At 39.8% G+C, this 26621-nt stretch overlaps 2 protein-coding genes across 5 annotated transcripts in view; one reads left to right on the top strand and one right to left on the bottom strand.

Annotated features, from left to right (window-relative positions):
• Positions 1-14631, top strand: part of VTI1B (vesicle transport through interaction with t-SNAREs 1B) — a 30836-nt gene extending 16205 nt beyond the window's left edge. Inside the window, exons 2-6 of one of the 2 annotated variants that reach the window (XM_003987750.5) lie at positions 6100-6158; positions 8301-8492; positions 11259-11432; positions 12982-13043; positions 14303-14631. In XM_003987750.5, the coding sequence (XP_003987799.1) occupies positions 6100-6158; positions 8301-8492; positions 11259-11432; positions 12982-13043; positions 14303-14399 (584 nt within the window). In that variant the 3' untranslated portion in view covers positions 14400-14631. Of the gene's footprint in view, positions 1-6099; positions 6159-8300; positions 8493-11258; positions 11433-12349; positions 12430-12981; positions 13044-14302 lie in introns of those variants that run through there. The other variant, XM_045060108.1, reaches the window with a different exon arrangement.
• Positions 14591-26621, bottom strand: part of ARG2 (arginase 2) — a 31464-nt gene continuing 19433 nt past the window's right edge. For 2 of the 3 annotated variants that reach the window (XM_003987751.6, XM_045060107.1), the window contains exons 3-8: positions 22145-22322; positions 19591-19750; positions 18589-18683; positions 18295-18399; positions 17182-17318; positions 14591-15077 (exon numbers count right to left, since the gene is read on the bottom strand). In XM_003987751.6, the coding sequence (XP_003987800.1) occupies positions 14872-15077; positions 17182-17318; positions 18295-18399; positions 18589-18683; positions 19591-19750; positions 22145-22322 (881 nt within the window). In that variant the 3' untranslated portion in view covers positions 14591-14871. The remainder of the gene's footprint in view (positions 15078-17181; positions 17319-18294; positions 18400-18588; positions 18684-19590; positions 19751-22144; positions 22323-26621) is intronic. The other variant, XM_019833179.3, reaches the window with a different exon arrangement.

Raw genomic sequence — 26621 nt, 5'->3', positions numbered from 1 at the left:
GGATCATATCATATGGTGATTCTATTTTTAATTTTTTGAGGAACCTCCATAGTGTTTTCCTTGGTGTAGCTGCACCAGTTTACATTCCCAACAACAGTTCGTGAGTGTTCTTTTTACTCCACATCCTCACCAACGCATGTTATTTCTTGTGTTTTTTATTTTAGCCATTCTGACAGTGTAAGGTGATCTCTCATTGTGGTTTTGATTTGCATTTCCCTGCTGGTCAGTGATGTTGACAATCTTTTCATGTGTCTGTTGGGCATTTGTATGTCTTCTTTGGAAAAATGATTGTTCAGGTCCTCTGCCCATTTTTAATTGGATTATTTGGGTTTTCTTGTGTTTAGTTTGGATATTATCCCCTTATTGGATATACTATATCCAAACATCTTTTCCCATTCAATAGGTTGCCTTTTTGTTTTGTTGATGGTTTACTTCGCTGTGCAAAGCTTTTTATTTTGGTGTAGTCCCAGTAATTTCATTTTGTTTTTGTTTCCCTTGCCTGAAGAAGCATATCTAGAAAAGTATTTATGTGGCTGATGTAAAAGAAATTACTGCTTATGTTTTCTTCTAGGAGTTTTACAGTTCCAAGTTTCACATTTAGGTCTTTAAATCCATTTATTTAAGGAAATGGTCAGTGTCAATCTTTTACATATAGCTGTCCAGTTTGTCCAGCACCATTTGTTGAAGAGACTTTTTCCCATTATTTATTCTTGCCTCCTTTGTCTTAGATGAATTGATCAGATAAGTGTGGGTTTATTTCTGTGTTCTCTGTTCTGTTCCATTGATCTATGTGTCTGTTTTTGTGCCAGTATCATACTATTTGATTACAACAGCTTTGTAGTATGTCTTGAAGTCTGGGATTGTGATACCGCTAGCTTTGTTCTTTTTCAAGATTGCTTTGGCTATTCAGGGTCTTTAGTAGTTCCATACAGATTTTAATATCATTTGTTCAAGTTCTATGATAAATGCTGTTGGTGTTTTGATAGGAATTGCATTGAATATATTTTCATTTATTTGCATCATATTCAATTTGTTTTTATTAGTGTTTTATAGTTTCAGAATACAGGTGCTAATCTCATTGGTTAAGTTTAGTCCTACGTGATTTGTTATTTTTGGTATGATTGTGAATGGGATTGTTTTCTTAATTTCTCTTTCTGCTACTTCATCATTAGTGTATAGAAATGCAACAGATTTCTGTATATTAATTTTGAAATTTTTTAAAAATGTTTTTATTTATTTTTGAGACAGAGACAGAGCATGAGCAGGGGAGGGGCAGAGAGAGAGGGAGACACAGAATCCAAAGCAGGCTTCAGGCTCCGAGCTGTCAGCACAGAGCCCAAAATGGGGCTCGAACCCACGGACTGCGAGATCACGACCTGAGCTGAAGTCAGGCACTTAACTGGCTGAGCCACCCAGGTGCCCCACTGTATATTAATTTTGTAAGTTATGACTTTACTGAATTCACTTATTCTGATAGTTTTTTGGTGGGGTCTTTAGGGTTTTCTGTATGTAGAATCATGTCATCTGAGGGGCACCTGGGTGGCTCAGTTGGTTGAGCATCCGACTCTTGGTTTTGGCTCTGGTCATGATCCCAGGGTTATGGGACCAAGCCCCGTATCAGGCTCCATGCTCAGCGTGTAGCCTGTTTAAGATTCTCTCTATTCGGGGCGCCTGGGTGGCTCAGTCAGTTAGGCGTCCGACTTCAGCTCAGGTCATGATCTCACAGTCCGTGAGTTCGAGCCCCGTGTCGGGCTCTGGGCTGATGGCTCAGAGCCTGGAGCCTGCTTCCGATTCTGTGTCTCCCTCTCTCTCTGACCCTCCCCCATTCATGCTCTGTCTCTCTGTGTCTCAAAAATAAATAAAAACATTAAAAAAAAAAAAAGATTCTCTCTATTCCTCTGCCTCTCTCCTCTGCTCGTGTGCACAGTCTCTCTAAAAGAAGAAGAAAGAAAATAGGGGTGCCTGGGTGGCTCAGTGGGTTAAGCATCCTACTCTTGCTTTTGGTTCAGTTCATGATCTCACAGCTCTTGGGAACAAGCCCTGCTTTGAGCTCTGCACTGACAGCACGGAGACTGCTTGGGATTCTTTCTTTCCCTTTTTCTCTCCGTCCTTCCCACATGCACGCACACTCTTTCTTTCACTCTCAAAAATAAAACATTAAAAGAAATTGTGAGAGTGGGCATCTTTGTCTTGTTCCCAATCTTAGAGGAAAAGCTCTCAATTTTTCACCATTGAGTATGATGTTAGCTGTGGGTTTTTCACATATGGCCTTTATTATGTTGAGGTATGTTCTCTCTAAACCTACTTTGTTGAAAGTGTTTATCATGAATGAATGTTGTACTTAGTCAAATGCTTTTTCTGCATCTACCAAGTTGATCATATGGTTTTTATTCTTTCTCTTATTGATGTGATGTATCACGATTCATTTCCAAATATTGAATCATCCTTGTATCCCTGGAATAAACCCTCTTGACTGTGGTGAATGACTTTTTTAATGTATTGTTGGATTTGGGTTGCTAGTATTTTGTTGAGTATTTTTATATCTATGTTAAAATATGTTAACATAATATCTATGTTATATCTAGATACTGGCCTGTAGTTCTCTTTTTTTGTCGTGTCTTTATCTGGTTTTGATATTAGGTTAATGCTGGCCTCATAGAATGGATTTTGGAAGCTTTCCTTCCTTTTCTATTTTTTTGAATAGTTTGAGAAGAATAGGTATTAACTGTTCTTTAAATGTTAGGTAGAATTCACCTGGGAAGCTATTTGATCTTGGACTTTGTTGAGAGTTTATTGATTACAGATTCAGTTTCTTTTCTGGTAATCAGTCTGTTCAAATTTTCTGTGTCTTCCTGTTTCAGTTTTGGTAATTTATGTTTCTCAGACTTTATCCACTTATTCTGGGTTTTCCAGTTTGTTGGCATATAGTTTTTTTTTTAATTTTTTTTTACGTTTATTTATTTTTGATAGAGACAGAGCGCCAATGGGGAGGGGCAGAGAGAGGAGACACAGAATCTGAAGCAGGCTCTGGGCTCTGAGCTGTCAGCACAGAGCCCGATGGAGGGCTCGAACCCACAAACCACGAGATCATGACCGGAGCCAAAGTCGGATGCTTAACTGACTGAGCCACCCAGGTGCCCCTTTTTTTATTTTTGAGAAAGAGAGAGAGCATGCACATATGTGCATACGAGCAGGGGAGGGGCAGAGAGAGAGGAAAAGAGAGAATCCCAAGCAGGGTCCACGCTCAGAAGTGAGCCTGATGCAGGGCTTGATCCCACAACTGTGTGATCATGACCTGAGCCAAAATCAAGAGTCAGATGCTCAACCGACTGAGCTACCCAGGTGCCCCAGCATGTAGTTTCTCATAATATTCTCATAATTGTATTTCTGTGGTGTTGTTATATCTCCTCATTTGTGATTTTATTTATTTGAGTACTCTTTTTTTCTCTTGATAAGTCTGGCTAGAGGTTTATCAGTTTTATTGATTTTTTTTCAAAGAATGAGCTCCTAGTTTCATTGATCAGTTCTTTTGGTTTTTGTTTCTTTATCATTTATTTCTGCTCTAATCTTTATTATTTCCCTTAGGTTTTGTTTGTTCTTTTTCTAGCTCCTTTAGGTGTAAGGCACTCTGCTGTTTTAGGGGTTTTGCTTTTATTTGCCTGTATTTAATTTATTTCTGTGCTAATCTTTATTATTTCCTTTCTTCTACTGGCTTTGGGCTTTGTTCTTTTCCTGGCTCCTTTAGGTCTAATATTAGGTTATTTCTTTGAGAATTTTCTTGTTTGTTGAGATAGGTCTGTATTGCTGTAAACTTCCCTCTTTGAACAGCTTTTGCTGCATCCCAACAGTTTTAGACTATTGAGTTTTATTTGTTTCCATGTATTTTTTTTTAATCCCAGTGTAATTAACATACAGTGTTATATTAGTTTCAGGTGCACAGTATACTGATTCAGTAATTGTATACATTACTCAGTGCTCATCATGATGTGTACTCTTATAATCTCCTTCATCTATTTTACCTAATCCCCCTCCTGCCTCCCCTCTGGAAATCACCAGGTTGTTCTCTATATTTAGCATCTGTTTTTGTTTCTTTTTTTCTGTTTTGTTTGTTTCTTAAATTCCACATATGAGTGAAATCGTATGGTATTTATCTTTCTCTAACTGACTTATTTCACTTAGCATTATACCGTCTAGATCCATCTATGTCATTGCAAAAGCAATATTTCATTCGTTTTTTTTTTTTTTAATGTTTATTTTAGAAAAGAGAGTGCACGTGTGAGCGGGAGAAGGGGAGGGGCAGAGAGAGAGAAGGAGACACAGAATCTGAAATAGGCTCCGGGCTCTGAGCTGTCAGCACATAGCCCAGTGTGGGGCTTGAACCCACAAACCGCAAGATCATGACCTGAGCTGAAGTTGGACGCTTAACCAACTGATCCACCCAGGCGCCCCTCATTCTTTTTTGTGGCTGAGTAACATTTGTGTGTGTGTGTGTGTGTGTGTGTGTGTGTGTGTGTGTGTGTGTGTGTCATCATCTTATCCATTCATCTGTGGGTGGACACTTGGGTTGCTTCCATGTTTCTTGGCTAGTGTAAATAATGCTACAGTAAACATACAGGTGCATAGATCTGTTTGAATTAGTGCTTCTGTTTTCTTTGGGCCAATACCCAGTAGTGGATTTACTGGATTGTAGGGGAGTTCTATTTTTATCTTTTTGAGGAAACTCTGTATGATTTTCTACAGTGGCTGCACCAGTTTGCATTCCCACCAACAGTACATGAGGGTTCCTTTTTCTCTACATCCTTGCCAACACTAGTGGTGTCTCCAAGTATTTTTTGATATCCTCTTTGATTTCTTGGTTGACCCATTCATTGTTCAGTAGCATGTTATTTACCCTCTCTATATATTTATGTTCTTTCCAAATTTATTCTGTGGTTGATTTCTGGTTTTGTACCATTGTGGATGGAAAAGATGCATGATATAATTTTGGTCTTTTTAAAAAATTTATTGAGACTTATTTTGTGGCCTAATAATAACATCCTGAAAAATATTCCATGTACACCTGAAAAGAATGTGTAGTGCACTGGTTTTGTTTTTTTGTTTTTTTGAGAGGGGGTGCAAATGAGTGAAGGGCAGAGAGAGAGGGAGAGAGAGAGAAGCAGGGCTCACCTGAAGTGGGGCTCAAGTTCACCCAATGCAGGGTTCAAACTGTGAGATCATGACCTGAGCTGAAGTCAGATGCTTAACTGAGTGAGCCACCCAGGTGCCCTTATATTGCACTGTTTTGTGATGGAATGATAGATCTGTTAAGTGGAAACTCTTGGAGACCTATCTAAATGATCTGAAAAATACAGTCCAGGCAAAACAATGCTGTTTTAGTTAAATGTTACTGGTTGGAAGCTGAAGCCTATTCTATTTTTGTTAAAAGAGATTAGTAATTTTTAGGTATTAAAGACACACTAGCACTGAAATGACATAATGCAAAGGATTGAAAGAGAATTGCAAAGGGAATGATTTTCTCACTGTGTGAGTCCGTGGTATTTGCATCATTTTACATATCACCGCCAATGGATACGGCTGAGAAATATGTACCATACTATGCAGTCTCCCCAGCAAGCAGAATAAGTGAGTCTTGAATTTGTTTTGCAGAAAAGCAGTGGATGAGGGTTAATACAGAGAAATGTTTCACAGTGGAGGTGAACGTGGGAACAAGAATTTAGAACATCAGTATTGTTAAACATTCTTGTTGATGGTGTGCCTGATCCCTCTTGGGAAAAATAGATTGACAGTAATTAACTTAGACCTATAGTGTTTCATAGTAGAATAATCTTGACCTTTGGGGCCAGATAATTCAGGAGTGTCCCAAGCATGGATATTTTTGTTCCCTGGACCCTAAATGCCATTCGTAATACCCACTTCCTTCACTCCCCCATTGTTGTGATAACAAGTTCCTGTACATGTCTAAATGCTTTTTAGAGGTGATTAAGTACTGTTACCCCATCAGGAGAGAGGGTTGGGGAGTTTACTATAAGCAGAGAGAATGACCTCTACAAATATACGGAAGGCAGGACTGAACTCTTGAAACTTGTTTACCTTTTCCAGAAGAGAAGAAAAAACTGATCAGAGATTTTGATGAAAAGCAACAGGAAGCAAATGAAACGGTAAGAACAGGGAGCAAGTCCTTATTTCTTCTACCTGGAGTTAGTCTTTTCCAGAATTATTACCCGACCACAGATTAAATGTTCCTGTGTATTGATCTTGATTTGGATTATTTCTTACTAAGTGAGGCCAGTTGATGGGGTGAGTGATGAGAGGATTTGACAAACACATATGGGTAAAGCTTACTCTCTTAAAATTAGTATTTGATATAATACATTCCTGATGTGAGTAGTAAGGGCATTCTCAAACCTTTACCTGGGTGGTCTTTTAATGTTTGTTTATTTTTGAGAGAGAGACAGACAGAGCACGAGTTGGGGAGGAGCAGAGAGGGAGACACAGATCCAAAACAGGCTCCAGGCTCTGAACTGTCAGCACAGAGACCAATGCGGGGCTCAAACTCATGAACCGCAAGATCATTACCTGAGCTGAAGTCGGGTTCTTAACCGACTGAGCCACCTGGTTGCCCCTCCCTGGGTGGTCTTTTAAAATGAAATTTTAAAAGCTGGCCATTAAGATGAGTTATTCTTCTTTGTTAAAATTATTATCACAAAAAATGTACCTCAGAAGTGGTTGTATTTCCCTTCTGCTGTTTTAAAAGACAACATAGTGAATATGATTGATCTTGACAAACACGTTGAAGACTGTTAAAGGAATCCCCTGATGTTAGAGGGGGAGATTTCTGGTTTTTAATATATAATATGTTCTCTTTAATTTCATTTACCTAACTTTATTAGATATTGCAACATCCCAGTTTTGATGGAACCTGTCTGTATATTGACATTTCTCCCCTAAGTCCTCATAAAGAACCACTTGTCTGGTATATGGTCAGATCAAATGCAAGAACCAAGCAGTTGCCTTGAGTTTAGTTTTATTAATAAAAGCTGAAATAATAAAAATTAATTAAATGAGAGAAAGAGAAAGCAAACAAACAAGCATAGTGGCTGGATTTGGTTCCTTGGGCAGGGCATGCATGGACTGGACAGGTTTCCAGTCAGGACCCAAAGTGGGCTGGTCAAATGTTGGTCCAGGCTGCCGAGCAATTTAACAACTGCTTCTCTCTTAATCTATAGCTTTTCTTTAAAAACAAAACAAAACCTTATTTTTTAGAAGTAGTGTCCCTCTCTCTCCATATCCTTATCCTCTAGCTTCATCAAACCCTTTCAGGAATTTGGGGTTAAAATCCAGGTTCCAATAGCCAAAGTATGGAAAGAGCCCAAATGTCCACCGATGGATGAATGGATAAAGTCAGGCCACCAGATTGTGGAAACTGTGGAAACTATCTCCCTCACAATGGACATACTAGAAACTCTACTTAATACCTGTGTAAATCTGGGCATCTGCAGGATACCAGTTATAGAATCAGTCTTCTTTTTTTGGTTAATATCTTTGTAGAATGTTAAACATCTTTCAGCTAATACCAATTTATTTGTTTGGTGCTTAGATACTTTTCTCTGAACTTAGCAAAATTAACCAATCCAACTTTGGCCATCCCAGGCAGATGAAAATAATTTATGGCTCTTGTGAACATGTCTGAGTGTTATATTTTACTTACCCAATAAAATGGAGATCTCATGTGGACCCCTGGTTATATAGGACATGGAGACAAACAATTGATTTTCCAAAAGAAGAGGAAGGAAGAAACCTCATGCCAGATCCCTATAATTTTTAGTACAGTAGACTTCAAAGTGTTTCATGAGAGTACTTGAACTATAACAGCTTAAGAATTTGGTATACTGGAAAGGCAATTTGAAGATTTTGAATCCTGACTTCCCTTATTGTGTTATCTTGAGTACATTTCCTCAATTCTTACATATGAAATAGAAGTAGTATTTACTACCTTATTGAGGACAGGGAAGATTAAATGAGATAATACATATAAAAATGTTTAGTCAGATATAAGGTGCTTGTTAGTTTTTTTCACTCATTCATCACATATTTCTTGAATGCCTGTTCTATGCATGCTAGGCACTGTGCCAGGCACTCAGAATAATGAGGTGAATAGATCACATGTGGTCCCTGCCCTCATGGAACATATGGTTGAATACTTATTTGCAGTTGTCTGTGGTTTGATTAGTCCATACTAGGCATGTGCCCAGATGAGAGAGAAAAGAACCAGGCTATCTACTCACTTTCTGCCTTCCTAGCTGGCAGAGATGGAAGAGGAACTACGTTATGCACCTCTGTCTTTCCGTAACCCTATGATGTCTAAGCTTCGAACCTACCGGAAGGACCTTGCTAAACTCCATCGGGAAGTGAGAAGCACACCTTTGACAGCCACACCTGGGGGCCGAGGAGACATGAAATATGGCACATACACTGTAGAGAATGAGCATATGGTAAGCCTTAGCTGTTTTTGTTTTTTTGTTTTTATCTCAAGGGCCTGTGGCACAAAAATTAACCATGTCGTAGAGTACAGTTTATGTTATCAGTGTTTATTGAACTCTTATTCTTCCCACCTTATCCTCTTTCCTGCATCCAGTTCCCCTCCTGCCTTGGGGTAACCACCTCTCCTGTATTTTTTTGTTGTTGTTAAATTTTTTTTTTTTTTAACATTTATTCATTTTTGATAGTGAGAGAGACAGAGCATGAGCAGGGAGGGGCAGAGAGAGAGGGAGACACAGAATCCGAAGCAGGCTCCAGGCTCTGAGCTGTCAGCACAGGGCCCGACGCAGGGCTTGAACTCACAGACTGTGAGATCATGACCTGAGCTGAAGTCGGATGCTTAACCAACTGAGCCACCCAGGCGCCCCTCACCTGTCCTGTTATTTAATGCAGATCTTTCCCAACCATGCTTAGATTTCTTTGTATCTTTAATAAAACAGTGCTTGATATATAGTGGAGGAATAAGAGTTCCCTTTTCTTATTGTATCTGGACTTTGTATTCTGACCCATAAATCCAGTTTTTTCAGATATGCTCAAAAAATTCAGTTAGGTTTTTATCAGGATAGCCCACGCTTTCAGGAAGGGGCTCACAGCTTACTCAGATGTAATAGAAAGTAAGCCAGACTGCCTCTCTAATTAGACTGACAGAGTTGAAAATCTATATTCTGAAACTATCTAGAGAAGTTAAAGGAGTAAAAGTTTACAAAGACTAAATGTAATGTGTTGCATATGGAATTATATTCCACTGTGCAGAGTAGAAATGGCCTGGCAGGTGGCCTGGCCAGGAGCATGGGAAAGAAATGGCGGGGCCTGTAAGTGCAGACTATATGTGTGTAGAAAGAATCCTGTTTGATGATGCGTCCTGACTGTAGTTGAAGAGTTCAGATGATACTGGCCTGACATTTACTGGTGTCAAACTGGAGTATTTGAAAATGATATAAACGTTTCAAAATTCACTTGTAAAGGGAGACTGGGAAAAGGCAGATAGGTGAAGCTTGTTAAAGTGAAATGAGAGATATAAAGTGACTTTGGTCATTTGTTGCCAAAAATAAACCAACAAAAAAAAGGGGGGGGGAAGATAAAGCCAAACAATAATTTGCTTTAAAATTACTAGTTTCAGAGTCATAAAAACAATTTAAACATACATACCACCTTCATTGGAATTACTGTTCCAGACCTCGAGTTGATTTATGTGATCTTACTGTCTTTTCCTTCTCTTCAATCTAATCAGTTAAAAATATCCATCTTTCATTTAAAAAAAAAAAAAAAAAAAAAAGCCTTATTCCTTATTCCTACTTCTTTTGAGCTCAATTAACTGGGATTTATTTCAGTGACATTCAGTGGTTCCATCATCCAGTAGCCTGTGTGCCACATATGAAAACTTCTCATCTAGAAACCCAGTATTTTGGCTGCCTGATGGTGGCATCAGTAATAGGCCCTGTGAACCGGCCCCTTTCTGAGTGGTACATGTATAAGTGCTTTAATAGCTAAGAACTTAACTGTTCCTATTTGTCGGTGGTTAATTCTGGCTGACAATGGCTACTTCTGTCATCATGCCTTCGGTGCTTGGGATTATAGGTGGAGTAAAACTTTGGCAGAGATTTAGGAAATTAGGGCACTAGGGAAATTAGGGCAGCTTACTTGGCCCCAGATACCTCCTTCTCTGAGAGTAGTCACCAGTGTGGCAACTTAAGAGTTTATGTTTTGTATGGCTGAGGTGAAATTCTTTTGGGGCTTACCAGGATTGTAACCAGTTAAATGTTTTCCAAAATGTAGTAGTGTCACAAATCATTTTGAAGTCCGAATGTACTAAAAATGAATAGCTTATTCATGGTGCATCAGTCCTCAGTACCAGTCAGGTGGGAATCTTCAGTGAATTAATCTATTTCTAAGGCTATGGAATTTAGTTGGTTTGTTGTCCTGTCAAAAGTTACAGGCTATACGCATATTCAGATAGCTCCTGCACCCCACATCTGGGCCACTGCCTCTCATAAATTGTTAGTCCAGAAAGTACATGAAATCATTGCAACCTCATCACAAACACAGGGAAAATGCTCTGTTTTTAACCTCCTTTTCTTGCATCACAAGTATAAAACCAGTGGAGTGAAAGGTATGTCATCTTGTATTGGATTCCAGGTGCTTTCATCTGACCTTGAATATAATCTTATAGTTGATTAGCATCTTTGTCTTAAAAGTAATGAGGGGCACCCCGGTCGCTCAAGTCAGTTGAGTGACTTTATTTAAAAAGATATTTTTTAATGTTTCTTTTTTGAGAGAGAGGCAGACTGCAGGCGGGGAAGGGCAGAGAGGGAGAGACAGAATCGGAAGCAGGCTCCAAGCTTTGAGCTGTCAGCACAGAGCTTCACACGGGGCTTGAACCCACGAACCGTGAGATCAGGACCTGAGCCGAAGTTGGACACTTAACTGACTGAGCCACCCAGGAACCCCTAGTGTCCAACTCTTGATTTCGGCTCAAGTCATGATCTCATCGTTCCTGGGATCAAGCCAGCCCCACTTTGGGCTCTGCAGTGACAGCATGGAGTTTGCTTGAGATTCTCTCCCCAACTCTCTCTCTGCCCCTCCCCCACCCACTGTCTCTCAAAACAAGTAAACATTGCACACACTACATCCCTTCTTACATCAGAAGGGTCATAAGGAATGTGCTGGCAATGAATTTATGATGGGAGATGTTTAATATTTCCGTTCCATTTTCTGGTCAGAATCGGCTACAGTCTCAAAGGGCATTGCTTCTGCAAGGCACTGACAGCCTGAACCGGGCTACCCAGAGTATTGAGCGTTCTCATCGGATTGCCACAGAGACTGACCAGATTGGCTCAGAAATCATAGAAGAGCTGGGTGAGCAACGTGATCAATTGGAGCGTACTAAGAATAGGGTAAGTCTGAGTGGATGGGGCAAAGTAGGTGGGCCCTTTATATCCTGATGCCTTACCACTGCCGGAAGTTACAGCAGTTCTGAATTCAGGGTCAGGACCTTTTAAGCACTTCAGCTTTTCTCAATTTTTAATTTTCTTGGTTGAGAGAGTTCTCTTGAAAGTTTTTTACCCCTCAGATGTAGAGGTCATTGGAGGGGCCAGGGCGGAGACAGAAGAAACACAATTTCTGTATTTATGGAAGATTGTCAACTAAATCTAAGACTGTAGCCACTCCATCCTTTTATTAATTCCTGTATTACCAACCTGAGATTTTTCTCATACATCTAGTAGGATATTATCCCATTCTTATGAAAGCGTCTACTTAAAAGATCCTAGGGTTTTGAGTTTTTTTTTTCTCATTTAGAGCCAAGGCTGTTTTCCACATGTCATAAAATAGTACCACTAACAATTTATAGAGGGGGTCAGTCCTAGACTATGACTCTTTCCTGTTACCCAAGGTAAGCTGGATCATTGTGGGAAGAAAACAGAAACAACTTAGGCCAAATGCCTAGATCAATGGAGTCTCTCTCACTCTTAAGAGGTTCTGAAAAACTCATTTCTCCCTTTCCATATACCTGCACAGAAATTTAAAAAATAGTGCAGCTTGCCAGTAGAATGTTATATCCTTAATGTTAAAAGGCACATCCAAATTGAAGAATAGATACTGTGGGCAAGGCTTGGATGGAAAGTATTAGCTCAGTGTGGGGATTGGAGAGGATTTTCTCATATCCTAATAGCTGCAATTATCCCCATTTTTGAAGTAAATCAGAATAGTGCCTTTCCATCCTCAGTGAAAATTCACAACTACTGATTTTAAGGTAAACTGTGGAGAAGACAACTTGCTTACATATTGTATGGTTTTTGACTTTTGAAAAAAGCAGGTGGATTGGTTGAATTTAAAAGCTGTGGAATGAGCTGAGATCAACTTACCATGGCCACTGGGGAATGGGAACAGATGGTAGGTGGCATCTGTTAAAATATCCCCCAGCTATCGTGATTATCAACAGGCAACCAAAGGGAAATGATTTTTTTAAAGGCTTTTAAAAGATTAATTCCTTTCACAATTCAGTGCATCTGTAAAAGTGGTAAAGAAAAAATGAATCAGATCCCAAAAGTGGTAATTGACCAGCCTACAAAAACAAATACTAACTCAAGAGGCCCTCCTGGAGTTTGGTTGATGAAATTCAAATCTTAAGTTGCTTCACAGTTACTGGTGAGGTACACTTGAAGCTTTTTTCTGTCTTGAGTAGCCAAGGTGAAGGATTAGCTTGGCCCCAGGAGTCCCCCACAGTAACCTTGGGACATAATAATTCCTAAGCCTGCTTGTTGAGTACTAAGGTATCTTATCCTTGCCAGTTTCTTCTACTTGTACTCAGAGGCCATCATTCAGATTGGTTTGATGGGGTTTTTCAGCACATACCCTTTAATGCCCACTGTCAGTTTAGGAATGTTCAGGTTCTACGGTATCTACTTTTAAAGGGGGGAAATAATTGCTATTTTCTCTTCTCAGCTGGTAAACACAAGTGAAAATTTGAGCAAAAGTCGAAAGATTCTCCGTTCAATGTCCAGAAAGTAAGTTTTAAAAAGTCACAAAATTTCTCCTACCTCTAAGACATTAAACAGTGACTTGCAAAGGTCCTGATAAAGCAGAAAGAATAAAGTATTATCTTGTATAAATATGCCAGGACAAAATTCTTTGTTAAAATTATATGCTGCTTTGACTTGGAGCAGTCAAAAATTTGTCCACTTTTAATCCCAGTTTACATTCTTCAGAGCACATGGGAGTAATAGAGCTTCATGTTCCTTGAAATATAGTTGTATAAACTTGGTGAGAAAACTTTTTACAGCTACTGCTTAGTAGTTGCTTTTGGCTCTGCTTGTCCTTCATGGAAGTAAGCCCCTTATCAGGGAGTTCTGTCCTGTTAGCAAGGAGTTGACTTTAAAAAAAAAACAACCCTAGTGCACTAAACAAAACTACAACCTAGCCAGGGAACTAGTAGAGTGAGATTTTCCTTAACAGTGGTAAATGTCTTGTCAAACCAGAGGAAAGCTTCAGTTAGAGTTGCCTTGAAGAACCAGAGATTGAATTCTTTGTGTTAACAAAAGATAATATAACGGCTTCAAAAAGTTTACTGCTTTTATAAAGGTATCCTTTTGGGTTGATGGAGGAAGAGAGTAGTTAGATAGTGGTATTATATTTCTGCTACTTTGAAATATTCAACCTGATTTCAGAAATAATTTTTCAGGGTGCCTGGCTGGCTCAGTTGGTAGAGCATCTGATGCTTGATCTCAGGGTCATGAGTTCAAGCCCCATATTGGACATTGAACCTACTCAAAAAAAAAAAAAGACATCTTTCATATTTAATAAGCACTAGCTCTCCTAGAAAAGCCTTTAAAGTTTTATTTAAGTAGTCTCTATACCCAACATGGGGCTTGAACTCAAAACCCCAAGATCAAGAGTCACATCTTTTTCCTACTGAGCCAGCCAGATGCCTCTAGGAAAGCTATTCTTAAAGTGGGAAAGTAACTACTATTTGAAAACATTTTAGAATCAAGAAACCGTTTTTATGCTTTGGTATCTGTTGTCACAATTTTCAACATTTCCGTGAGGTAGTGTTATCCCTAAATTACAGTTGAAAAAAGCTTTCAAGATGTCACTTGAAAGAACCTTATATATACACTAACTTCAGTGGCTATGTGATCAAACAAAATTTCAATCTGTCTCACAGTATCTAGCCTCAGCCTGAGGGTCAAACTCCTCAGTATTACAAATGGACAGAAATAAGGACATCCAGGCTTCTGACTGTTCCCTGCTTTGCTTCTCTTTGTAGAGTGACAACCAACAAGCTGCTACTTTCCATCGTCATCTTACTGGAGCTGGCCATCCTAGGGGGTCTGGTTTATTACAAATTCTTTCACAAGCATTGAACTTCCTAGAGGGAAGGGTTTGCGGACCAGAACTTTGACCCTGTGAATGAATGGTGTTAGGGATGGGGAATAAGTGGAGTGCTGCTGTAAGGTAATGGTTCAAGGATGCACTGTGTAGCTAGACTGGGAGAAGGGAGGGAAGACGGAAAACCACTTTACTGTGAAGGAACAGCAACAAGACCAGTATGATATACCAAGGTAATAAATGCTGTTTATGACTCCTTTAAATTTACATAGTACTCCAACATATTAATAGCCTGTGAACTGCAAAAACAAACAAAAAAACCCCCACAAATTTACAGTAGTATTGGTCACCAAAATGGAGAGGGAAAGGAAACTTTACAATTGTGAGAATGCGCAAATGTTCTCATTAAGGCAATATTGACCCAGACAACCATTTAGTATATGTGCCCTCAAATGCCTCATAATTCTGGAATGCCCATCATGACAAACGTGTCAGCACACAAAGTTCCTAAATTCTCACACGTTCTTCACTTTCTGATTCATCTGGTGAACTGGGAGTAGGAAGTTGGTCATAGACAATGTGCCCTCCCTCCCTTGTCTGACCAAAACTGGAAGCAATCACATCCACTGCCAGGCCTGCAGTAGCCTTGGCCTCTTCCTCTGAAGCAGCCAGCTGAGGGTTGACTTCAACAAGATCCAGTGCTGACAGCAATCCTGAAAGAACAAAGCATGACAAAACCTTAGAAGATTCCCTAGCTGCTCTTTTCAGTGAGGGTCGTCCTACTAGATAGAACAGGCCAAGGTAAAAAGTAATTTTCTACTATTAAAATTACCTACGGTCAAGGAACCCCTTATACCTACCTCATCTTCTTGGGCATGAAGTTCAAACACTGTATACTAGAGTAAGATTAAAATCAATCATCCCTCTTCAACTAACAGAATAGGCATAGCTGTCAGGTTTTCTGTATGAGATGAGGAAAGAGCCTGTGGGGAGGAGGTAGGATTTTTCAGCCTACTTGTTGGGAAAATATGTGCCATGTCCAGTATTACTAGGAACCTTCCAGATGTCTGTATGTAGTTGTATGAAGAGATCTTTTGAGCTGTTCCCCACTTTTGAACTCTGACGTTTTATCTCTTAAGGCACCGCGTGCCCTGAAGTATAGTTATTAGGGCAGATATCATGTCTGACAAGATGTTTAGGTCTCCCATCGTACTGACCCAGTATCTTGCACTTAGTCAAGGGAAGACTTGGCCATACTTTAATCTGGACTTGTTACCTTCTGTGAGGGCTGAAGAACTTGTACTAAAGGGTTTGAGAAGGGAAGAGTAAACCCGAAGAACCTACCCAGACATGCCTTCTACACCCCATCCCCAACACACAGGCCCCACTTCTTTGAGGTAAACTTTTTTGTTGTTATTCTGGGTGAAGTTAATCTACCTCTTCAAGTCATTTGAACAGACTAGTATTGGAGAATACAAGTATCAGTATACTTAGACCACTTAGGGTGTCCATGAAGCCTGGAAACATGGGTGTATATACCTACTGATTTATTGATACTACAGTGTAGTACATGACCTGCTCGGTGCCATTACATTTGTTCAGTGTACAATCCTTTATTAGCAATGTGTAGTTCAATGCAAAACTGAAATGAGCAGGCATGTTACTGCAGCATTTCCACCAGTTCCTGTGCAAGCATCTGGGTCTCTGATGATTTGTGTGTCTGATTTCCACTGACTAAACCGGAAACTTTGTAGCCCAGAAGTAATCCAGAGGGTTTGAGCGATTAGAAATAGGGGGATCTGGGTGGCTCAGTTGAGCCTCCAAGTCTTGATTTTGGCTCAGGCTGTGATCTCACACTTTGTGAGATTGAGCCCCACATCAGGTTCTGCACTGACAGTGTGGAGCCTGCTTGGTATTCTCTCTCTCCACCTCTCCCTCCCTCCCTCTCTCAAATAATTAAACTTTAAAACATAAATAGGGGCACCTGGGTGGCATAGTAGGTTAAGCGTCTGACTCTTGGTTTCTGCTCAGGTCATGAGCCCTGCGTTGGCTCTGTGCTGGCAGTGCAGAGCCTGCTTGGGATTCTCTCTCCTCTCTCTGTCCATCCCTCACTTGAGCTGTCTTGATCGATCTCAAAATAAGCTTTAAAAAAAAGTTTAAAAGGGGCGCCTGGGTGGCTCAGTCGGTTAAGCGTCTGACTTCGGCTCAGGTCATGATCTCGCGGTCCGTGAGTTCGAGCTCCACGTCAGGCCCTGTGCTGACAGCTCAGAGCCTGGAGCCTGTTTCCGATTCTGTGTCTCCCTCTCTCTGACCCTCCCCCGTTCATGCTCTGTCTCTCTCTGTCTCAAAAATCAATAAACGTTAAAAAGAAAAAAATTTTTTTTTTAAGTTTAAAAAATAAACTATCAAGCTCTAGTATAAGGCTTATCCTATATGAAAGGACCCAAGATATTGTCCATCTTTAAACTATCTTCCAGAAGGTTTAACTCTACCTTCTTAATTCCAAGTGAACTAACTTTTAATGTCAGGGTAAAAATTATAGGTACTTGGCCTTGCTTTTTAATCTTAGCCTTTAGACAATTCAGATGCAAAGGACTATATCAGTTTGGCAGGTTATTCAGTATTACCTTTGCATATTTTGCTATGATCCAAGTCAAAATATGCCTATAAATGACTATCCCTTATTAGCCTGATCAAATGACTTTCAGTTATAAGTTTAAGAAATATCGTATCTGTAATGGCATGGAATAGAAGAAAATCTTTTGGCATGTTAGAGGTCAGCATATTCCCATAGTTAACAGGATGATCACTTCTTACCTGTATTGTGTATTTCTTCAGTAATATACATGCCTTCTCGATAGGTCAGTCCTCCTACAACAGGGGTTCCTGTGGCTGGAGCCAGTGTAGGGTCAAATGCATCAATATCAAAACTCAGATGGATTGGCCTTTGTCTTCTTGAGAGGAAGAGGATAAAAGAATAGTCATTTGGGTGTACTTGGACATTGATCCTTCCTACAGTCTTAGTTCCTTGATTTTGTTGCTGTTAGTCCTGGTACTTTGCTAATACAGCAGATTTCCAGGTTTCCTATTCTGGATGTTACTGTGTATTACCATATTAGCTTTCTACACGCCACGTCATAATTTTGCCATTTGTGTGCCTCAGATTAACTGCAGTTTATACTTATGACTTAACCTAGGCATTAGAGCCATTCACATTAACAACTGTCAATAGAGGGAATTCTTCACTTTTCCTAGATTGATCTAGGTTACAGTTGCTCAGTCTCTCCACATAATAGCAGCTGAACTTAATTGATTTGAGGTCTATAATCTTATCTCCCAATTCTAATTTCAGTTTCGCCCTGGTTTCCAAGAGTAGAAACTAGCATACAACACATATATGCTAGATAACTAAATTTCTTAACAGCTTAAGAAATGTAATTGCTACCTGGTAGTATGCCATTAGTCACCTGAAAATAAAGACTCCACACTGAGCAAATGCCCTTATAATTAGCATCTATTGGCATTCATCTGCCATCTTTCTAGCTATACTGTCAAGATTTGCTCAATATAAAACTTTCAGATGAAGCAATTGTGAGCTTAGGAAAGAATGGAACAGTTGAACAAACACTTCTCATCTCAAAAGATAAGACTTAAAAATGGACTTAAAAAAAACTTCATGAGAGACAGAGGAGCTGGGCAATGACTTCAAGGAAACCCCCTCCCAATCCCAGAGGAAGAATATGACCTATGTTTCATATTCTGCCTTTCCAAATTATTTGAATTTTTTTGTATGTGTACATATTTTGCTTTTATTTTAAAAAAAGCTGCTATCCTCAAGACATGGGCTAAAGTGTGTTGTTCATTGGGAGTCTGCCCTATTCCCTTTGGGACTTTTCCCTTTGGAAGTAGACATCCACTGTAGTTACTTACTTGCCAATTAGCAGATCAAATGTCTGTTCCATAACCTTCTGGATACCAAGTCGATCTATGTCTCTCATGGAAAAATACTGGATATCATAATTCTTTAAAATAAAACTGGATGAGATATAAAGGAAGGAGTCCTTAGTTTAAAGAGCATTTTTAATCAAATCCTTGTTGGGGTGGGATTGGGGGTGAGTCTGTCTCTATAGTGACCTACAACAGGTTAAGGCAAGGAACAACCTATCAAAAGGAACATAAATATCTGAGACAGGCCCAAAGCTTAACCCCAATGTATCAACTTACTGTTCAGGAGGGTCCACATCTCTCAGACCAATATACACGATACTTGGGGAAGAGATACAAGGTTTGATCCAAGAAAATCCTGGGAGTTGTGGTACCTGTCAAAAGAGGAATGGACAAGACTCATCAAGGATTCTTGGTCTGACCAAGATAATTCTTGGTCTGACCAAGACATTGCTTCTCAATGTATGCAGGCTGCTTTCTCCTCCTACCTACAAGATATGCTTAAAGCAGCACAAGACACACATGCACTGGGAAAGAACTGATAGAAGTAGAAATGATTCAGAAGGCAGGCAGCTGAAGAACACAAATTTCCTGGAATAAAAAAAAAAAATTCTCCTAAGGTAGCCACGGTTTCTCATTAACTTACCTAAATAACAGGAACACTGCTGATTAGCCCTTTTTCACCCCTTTGTACATTACTGAATTGTTTACAGAATGGTTCTTGAAACAAAACCCAGTTGCCATCTTATGTTGCCTACAGCCAAAAGAGGAATTCTGCCTAATGAATAACTTTTGTACTGTCCTGCTTTAACTTGGTCCCTCACTGAGGGGAAGGATATACAGATTCTAGTCTATACCTAATATGGACTCCCATGTTTTCTAAACCACCTAGGAAAATATTACCTAGAGGTAATCATAATTTTACTTTCCTCTGGACCAGTGGATCTGAGAGTGAAGCAGGACTGGGGACCTCTAACCAAGAAGTCCTCGTGCTATAGGTATATCAATCACTAGAGTTATGCCACTTTCCTTTCTTGCAAGATTATGACACACACACACCCTCCCTCAGAGCGGGGACCATATCCTGGTCCTCTTTATATCCCTAGCATCTAGTAGACTGCCTAGCCCGTAATAATTTTGATGAACAAATGAAGGAATACTAAACATTTCTACCACCACCATCAGCCCATCCTTCACAGAAATCGTATTGAACTAGTTCCTCAAAGCCCCAGCATAATCCATGCAAGCAATTCAATTTTCTTTTCATTTCAACCCACTGACCTTGTCCTGTAGTTCTCTGAGGAGAAATGAAACTGGCTGTCCATGGAGATTTCCAGATGAAGTGGTGAGGGGTGTATTGATGTCAGCATGGGCATCAACCCAGATCACACAAAGGTCTGGGCAATGTCGGGCGTGGCCACTAATGGTACCAATTGCCAGGCTACAAGAAACAAACATGATAATCGAGGCCCTCTGCTTGGCAAACATCACCAGTAACAAATATCCTCATGTCAGTGCAGTTCATACTTTGTCCTCAGGGCAAAGTCAGGGCCCCAGACTGCGGCTGGATTTGGATGACCAACAGTCCTCGGCCTGTAGTTCCCAAAGATTAACCTTGAGTGAGTTAAGGAGAAGTGGAAGGTTCCAAAGATTCAAAATTTGTTGACTGCTTATCATTCTAGTTTGACAGAGGTCATTGCTTTCCCTAAAATTTGATATTAGTCCTGGCCCAGAAAAGGACCTTACATATTTGTTCAATGAATGAAATCCAGTTAAGTGGTATGTTCTATATGTAACAACTCACAAATATTTCTTAATACTTAAGGAAGACCAGGGAGATCTAATTATTACTTTCAAAGAATCAGTTATTTAAAGAAAAAAAAGAACAGTTCTATTAACTTTTTAAGGATAAAAATTAGCATTATAGCTTTGTAGAAAGATTGTGTGCTACTTCCTCAAAGGAAAAGTCAAAATTGCTAAAGACATTAAAGTAACAGGGGAACCCAATTAAAGATCTCATTTATCAGATCACTAAATAAACATTTATTTGCATGTTATCTTCTGTCTATTAGCATGACATTCAAGTATCAGTGTTTTTTGCCTTTCCTTGTCCTGGGACTCTGTGTACTGGGCTAACTGTCCTGTCTCCATTGTAAGAATACAGCTGATGGAATCGTGGTTGGAAAGCTGCCCAGCTTCCCAGTAACCAAAGAATTTGACATAGATGGGAAGTGCAGCTTATGCATTTTAGGAACTAAGTACAGCTATCCTTCTTGGTCAGTATAGCATGAGACAACATTTTAAGCTCCATGCCCCACAAAGGGACTTTTTGTGGGATAGCATGGTCTAGTGTGAAAAGTGGTGGACTTTACTGTTTGTTTGTTTTCCAGAAAGCTGTGATCTAGCACAGGTTATCTAGTTTTTCTAGACAGTTTCCTTTTCTGAAAGGGATAATAATCTTGGCTTAAGTCAGAGATAGTTTGATGTCTAAGACCATAGTTTATATCATATTGTGTAAATCGAACAGGGTGACCTAAAGATGCCTCCTTCCTTTAAAATGTTCAGTAGCTGTTCAATATGTACACTCCTCCCTTCCTTTCTAGGATCTTCCAGATAGCCTTAGTTTTAGCACTGAACAGAAAAATCAGGAACAGTGAAAAGGGCTGCAATGTAGATAACTACAGAAAAAAGAAAAGCCAAACATTATGATGATCACCTTGATAAGCAGTTCCCAAATAGACAACCAAAAGAAAGTCAATATAAATGAGCTTCAAGAGATAACACTGAACTAAAAGGAAGAAGGCCCACCCTCTGGTTGATTTAACTGGATCACTGTAGAAAACCTAGCTACTGTCTTATTCTACCTGAGATTTTATTCCTAATGAGATCTACCTGCATTTCCAGTTGTAACAAAGATTCAACTTCTGTTATGAGATCTGAAAAGCTCTGTGTGCACCTCAGGGGAAGTTGCTAGATTGACTCTCAAAAGAAAAGCTAATTGCCTTCAGAATTTGCCCTCTGAATTTGAATCTCACCTCTGCTACTTCCTGGCTCTAGAAGTTGGATAAATTATCTGACCTCTGTCCCTCAGCGTTCCTAACAGATTAAGTAAAACTGTATCTGCTTCATGGCGTTATCATGAAGATTAATCTTGAGATCTATATGAAGTGCTCAGTACTCATAGTACTTTAATGCCTTTTTTTCTTTCTGCGAAAAACCTTCATTACTTAGCTCAAATAGGACTGCTCTGGCCCAGAAGGATCTCTTCTTTCTCTCAAATTCTGTATAATTCAATATTTTTTTTAGTCCCATGTTTATTTTATTTCATCTAGTCTTAATAAATCACAATTCCCACAGTCCCTAGCACTACTTGAGAAGACATCAAGCAGTGCTCAATAAAGTACATGCTGATTCACTAAGAGAAGGATCCTAGAGTCCATACTGTGAAGCTAGAGAACATACTCACATGGCAAGTGGAGAACCTGAACATATTTGCAAAACTGCTTAAAACAATTCAGCCTACTAATGTATCCTTCCAATTCTCTCCAATAGCCAAATGAAAGTCATAAGACAGTTCAAGAGAGAAGCATGTTTCTAAAAACTTTGATTGTCTATCTCTGAACTTGTCCTCATACTACACAGTGTGTCCTACAATGAAAGCCATAGGTGCCTCCAGCAACTCAGGATCGTAGATCTTAAGATACTATTATGCACGTCATACCTTCAAAATTCTGAAGGGTATTTTACTTTTAAGTGAGGAAGTAGACAAGCTAACTCATTAGACCACAAACACCATACTATCCAGCTCCTCCACCACCCCTGGATCCCAGCTTACCTGTGATCTCCTCCCACTGTGACACAGCTGTAGCCACCTGACACAGCTCTACTAACCACCTCAGCCAATTCCTGGTTGGCAAGGCCCACTGAGCGAGGATTCACAATCAGGTTGTTGTAGAGATCATCTTTAGGGACTGGAGTAAAACTCAAATCTCCAAAATCTTTCAGGCGGCAGCCTGGGAACAAATTGGGGATGACAAGATTAATTGTATACGTTATTCCAACTTTTACTGGCCTGGGCCACAAATAAGAACTTGTGACAAAGTGCACACATGACACTCATTTTGCCACAGTAAAACTCAAAATGTCACATGACTGTGGCAGGACTGTCACATGATTATCTCAGTCCTCCCAGCAATCCTGTGGGGTAGATCCTATTAGGAACACCATTTTGCAGACAAAAAAAGCTGGGTTATGGAAAATGAAGCCCAGAAATGTTCACTGACTTACCCTAACAACCACAAAATTAGTAGCAATTAAACCTCATATCCCGGAGTTATAAAGTGAAAGTAAAATACCAATATGAACCAATAGAATTTAAAGAAAATTAAGTACTATTAATTTAGAGCAAAAATACATACATAGTAATTTTCATATTATAAACTTTTTTTTTTTTTAATAAAAGGCCAATCTGAGGACCTAAAGCATCCTAAAAGTAAGAGAAAGGTCTTTGTTACCAAGATCCTAGGCAACGTTTTAATTGCTTGACAAAAATTCTTAAACTCATAACTGTCCTATTAGACCACTAAAATCATGCTGTTCTATAGATGAAAAAATGGAAGGTCCCAAAATCACAGAGCTGCTAAGTGGCAGAAGCAGGACCCAAATTCAGGCCACCTACCCCTAAAACATATATTCTTGACTACACGGTTTCCCAAAGAATCCCTTTTGATCCCTTCTCTTTAAGAACTGAGCACCTGGGTGGCTCAATCGGTTGAGTGTCTGACTTTGACTCAGGTCATGATCTCACAGTTCATGAGTTCAAGCCCCACATCGAGCTCGCTGCTGTCAGCCTGTCAGTGGGGACCCTGCTTCAGATCCTCTGCTCACCTCTCTGTCCCTCCCCTGCTTGCACACTCTCAAAAAACAAATGTTAAAAACATTAGTGAGACCTTTTGTAAAAAACACAGGTTGGTGGAAATGGAGGAGCAGCAAACCTCTCACAGGTTTACCACTACAGCATACACCTAGACCAGCTGCTGGACACATCCTCTGAGCAGCTGACTCAGTGACAGCAGTGGAAGCAGCATTTGCTCCTAGTGTGCCTGCAGAGACAACCAGGAGGCACCGCCCACAGACAAGCCAGAGATGGTGAATACACACACCTGCTGGATAGCAACGTCCCACGCAAGATGGCGGGCATCTACAACAGCAAGGCCTTCCCCCAGGTGGATATCAAGCCCAAGACGATCAGCCACCACCTGTGGGAGTTCTCCCCTACCTACAAGCCCATGAACGTGGGGCCCCAGCATCGGGGCCACCCACTCCTCCGGCTTAATCCCCCTCAAGTAGCCTCTTTGACCAATAAAAGCACAGACTTATCTTAAAAATGTTTTGGGGGGGGAGAGCACCTGGCTGGCTCAGTCAGAGGGGCATGCCAGTCTTGATCTCGGAGTTGTGGGTTTGAGCCCCACGTTGGGTGCAGAGATTAAAAATAAAATCCTTAAAAAAAATTTTTTTTCATTTTGAAATAATGATATATTCTGACAATATACTATAATATTTTTGCTCTTAGATTCCACATTTTCCAAAGAATTATGACACCAGTCATATGTTAATTTTTACCTTATGGTAAGTACCAGTCTTGCCATGTAACCACTTAATAAACTGGTTGGATGCCATAAAGGCTTAGGACTAAGTAATCCAACTCTATCATGAACAGATCTGAACTATCAGAGAACATAATGTTACCATAGATTGTATTCTTAAGGCCCTGCTTCTCAAACTGGAGACTAGGTAAGGGCGGTGAAGGGGAAATGGTCACAGGATAGTAATTCTGGAAGAGATGTGTGTTAAAGATTTGGATTACACCAGCGCGGACCCATCTTGAATTTAAACTGTACAGTTTTGAGCTTTACTTTTTGAGCCCATTCTCTATTCAAAGCAAACAACTGAGAAAATGTAAAAATTTGAGAACCAACAGCCTGTAACATAAGGCCAACCAGAGGATCACTACTAAAAGGGATATTGGAAGCAAAATAGAAAACTTTATCCTATTTCCAAAATTATGATACACCTACAGCTGCAGAATTCTGTATGTATCTTTTGTTCATTGCTCTTTAATCCTATAAAAACACCCAGAGAAAATCTGGAAAACTTAAAGAGAAAATACTAAAGGCAGAAGAATATGATAAGCCAAAGCCATTGGGACACAAGATAAAAAATATGACCATATAAAACATCTATAAAAATCTTTTAAAAAGAAAAAGCCGTAAGGGATAAGCACTTTATAAGATCTCAGTATAGGAACACAGTTTAGATTTAATAGAAGCTTTGACTAACTTTTAAGTCAGTATCAAGTCTTGCTATTGGCAACAGTCTTGGGCTGGACAGATTTTGAATGTCCGTGCCTATACTTGCTATATCCGTGTTTATATCTGCACCCCCTCTGCCACTTCTAGGATTTAAGTTCTTAGTAGGTATAAGACATCAGGGCATGTCTGGTGTTTTATAATATTAGGTATACAATTAGAAAAGGTTTACTATCTAAATAATATTAATATTAACCAACTTTTGAAGACTACTTTAACTCACTATTCACAGGACAAATAAATACATAGGAATCAACCCAGTGGATAAGTGACAACTTGGGGAACATACAAGTCCAGTCATGAAACTTGTAGACTCATAAGTATGACAATACAGAACTCAGCTCATTGTTACTGACTTAGCAGAAAGAAGCTGCAGAAAGCCTATAGCGGAACCTTAAGAGAATTTGGCAGTCTTAAAGAATACTCTCCAAGGAAGACAGACTCAATTTCATAAAAGAATTTTGCTTATTAAGTATGCAACTCCATGATGCGGATCACCAGATTAATTCACAGCCCAAAGAGTGGGTTCTTCTAAGATTATCCAACTCCCATTTGTTCTCCTTCCTTACTCACCAAACAGCCTGCTCTGGTTATTCACTTAGTTTCCCTGTTGCCCTCATACCAGCAAGAGGGCCTCCTAACAGTGGATACTGGAGGGACTGTTGCTCATCATAATTTTGATTGGGCATTTTGGTTTATACATCATGGTTAACAGGAGTCTCTGGGTTGGAAAGCCTGATAAACTCCACACATATCTAGATTTCTGTTCCTAACCAATTTGAAAAGATACATGCACTCCTATGTTCACCACGGCATTTTTACAATAGCCAAGACAACCTAAGTGTCCATTCACAGATGAATGGGTAAAGATGAGGTGCATATATATACACATACAATGACATGCTAGCCATAAAAAAATGAAACCTTGCCCTTTGCAACAACATGGACAGACTTAATGAGCATTATGCTAAATGAAATGTCAGAAAGATCATACCATATGACTTCACTTGTGTATGGAATCTAAAACACAGAAGCAGACTCAAATAGAGAACAAACTGATAGTTGCCAGAGGGAGGGGGTGGAGGGATGAACAAAGTAGGTGAAGGGAAATAAGGGGTACAAACTTCGTTATAAAATAAGCCATAGAGATTAAAAGTACAGCATAGGGAAAACAGTCAATAATACAATAATGTTTGCTGCCCAGTGGGAACTATGCTTATCACGGATGTACAGTGGATATACAGAATTGTCAAATCACTATGTTGTGTACCTGAAATTAATATTGTGTGTCACTATACTTCAATAATAAAATTTAAGCAAAACGAACTCTCCTATTCCTGGGTCCACAAACCTGAGGACCAGACCCCCTGAAGTGATTAATATCCTGAAAGGCCCTGCCTGAGTTGCCTACCCTATAGTACTCCCATTTCTGCTCTTTATGTTCCAAAAGTGCCAGGCAAGGACTAAGGACAAGGACTGTTAAGGGAATGAAAGGAAATTCAGCAGGGACTTGGGGGGGACAGGGGTCAAGGAACTATTCCCACATCAAGTAAAATTTGTACCAGCACTGTGTTGCTGTTTTCATTGTTTTCTTTCCTTACTGGTAATAGAAAATTTTTACAAAATTTATAAGGGAAGTGTCTAATGGTGAAAGTCCCTACCCCACTTCCCAGGCTTGACTACTCCATCTTTGCTTGACCTTTGTGCATAAGCATAATTCATACTTTTTGTTTTTAAGTAGGCTTCTGCCCAGTGTGGAGCCCAATGTGGGGCTTGAACTCACGACCCTGAGATCAAGACCTGAGCTGAGACGGAGTCAGACACTCAACTAAGCCACCAATGCACCCCCATACTATTAAATAAGGTTGTTGGAGTAGGCTTAACTGCTGTAACTAACCTTCCCCCAAACAATGGCTCAAACACAGTAAATTGGTTTCTTGTTCC

The sequence above is a fragment of the Felis catus genome, chromosome B3 (genome assembly GCF_018350175.1).
Source record: "Felis catus isolate Fca126 chromosome B3, F.catus_Fca126_mat1.0, whole genome shotgun sequence".
NCBI classification, from domain to species: domain Eukaryota; kingdom Metazoa; phylum Chordata; class Mammalia; order Carnivora; family Felidae; genus Felis; species Felis catus.
This window is presented reverse-complemented; position numbering and strand designations above follow the sequence as displayed.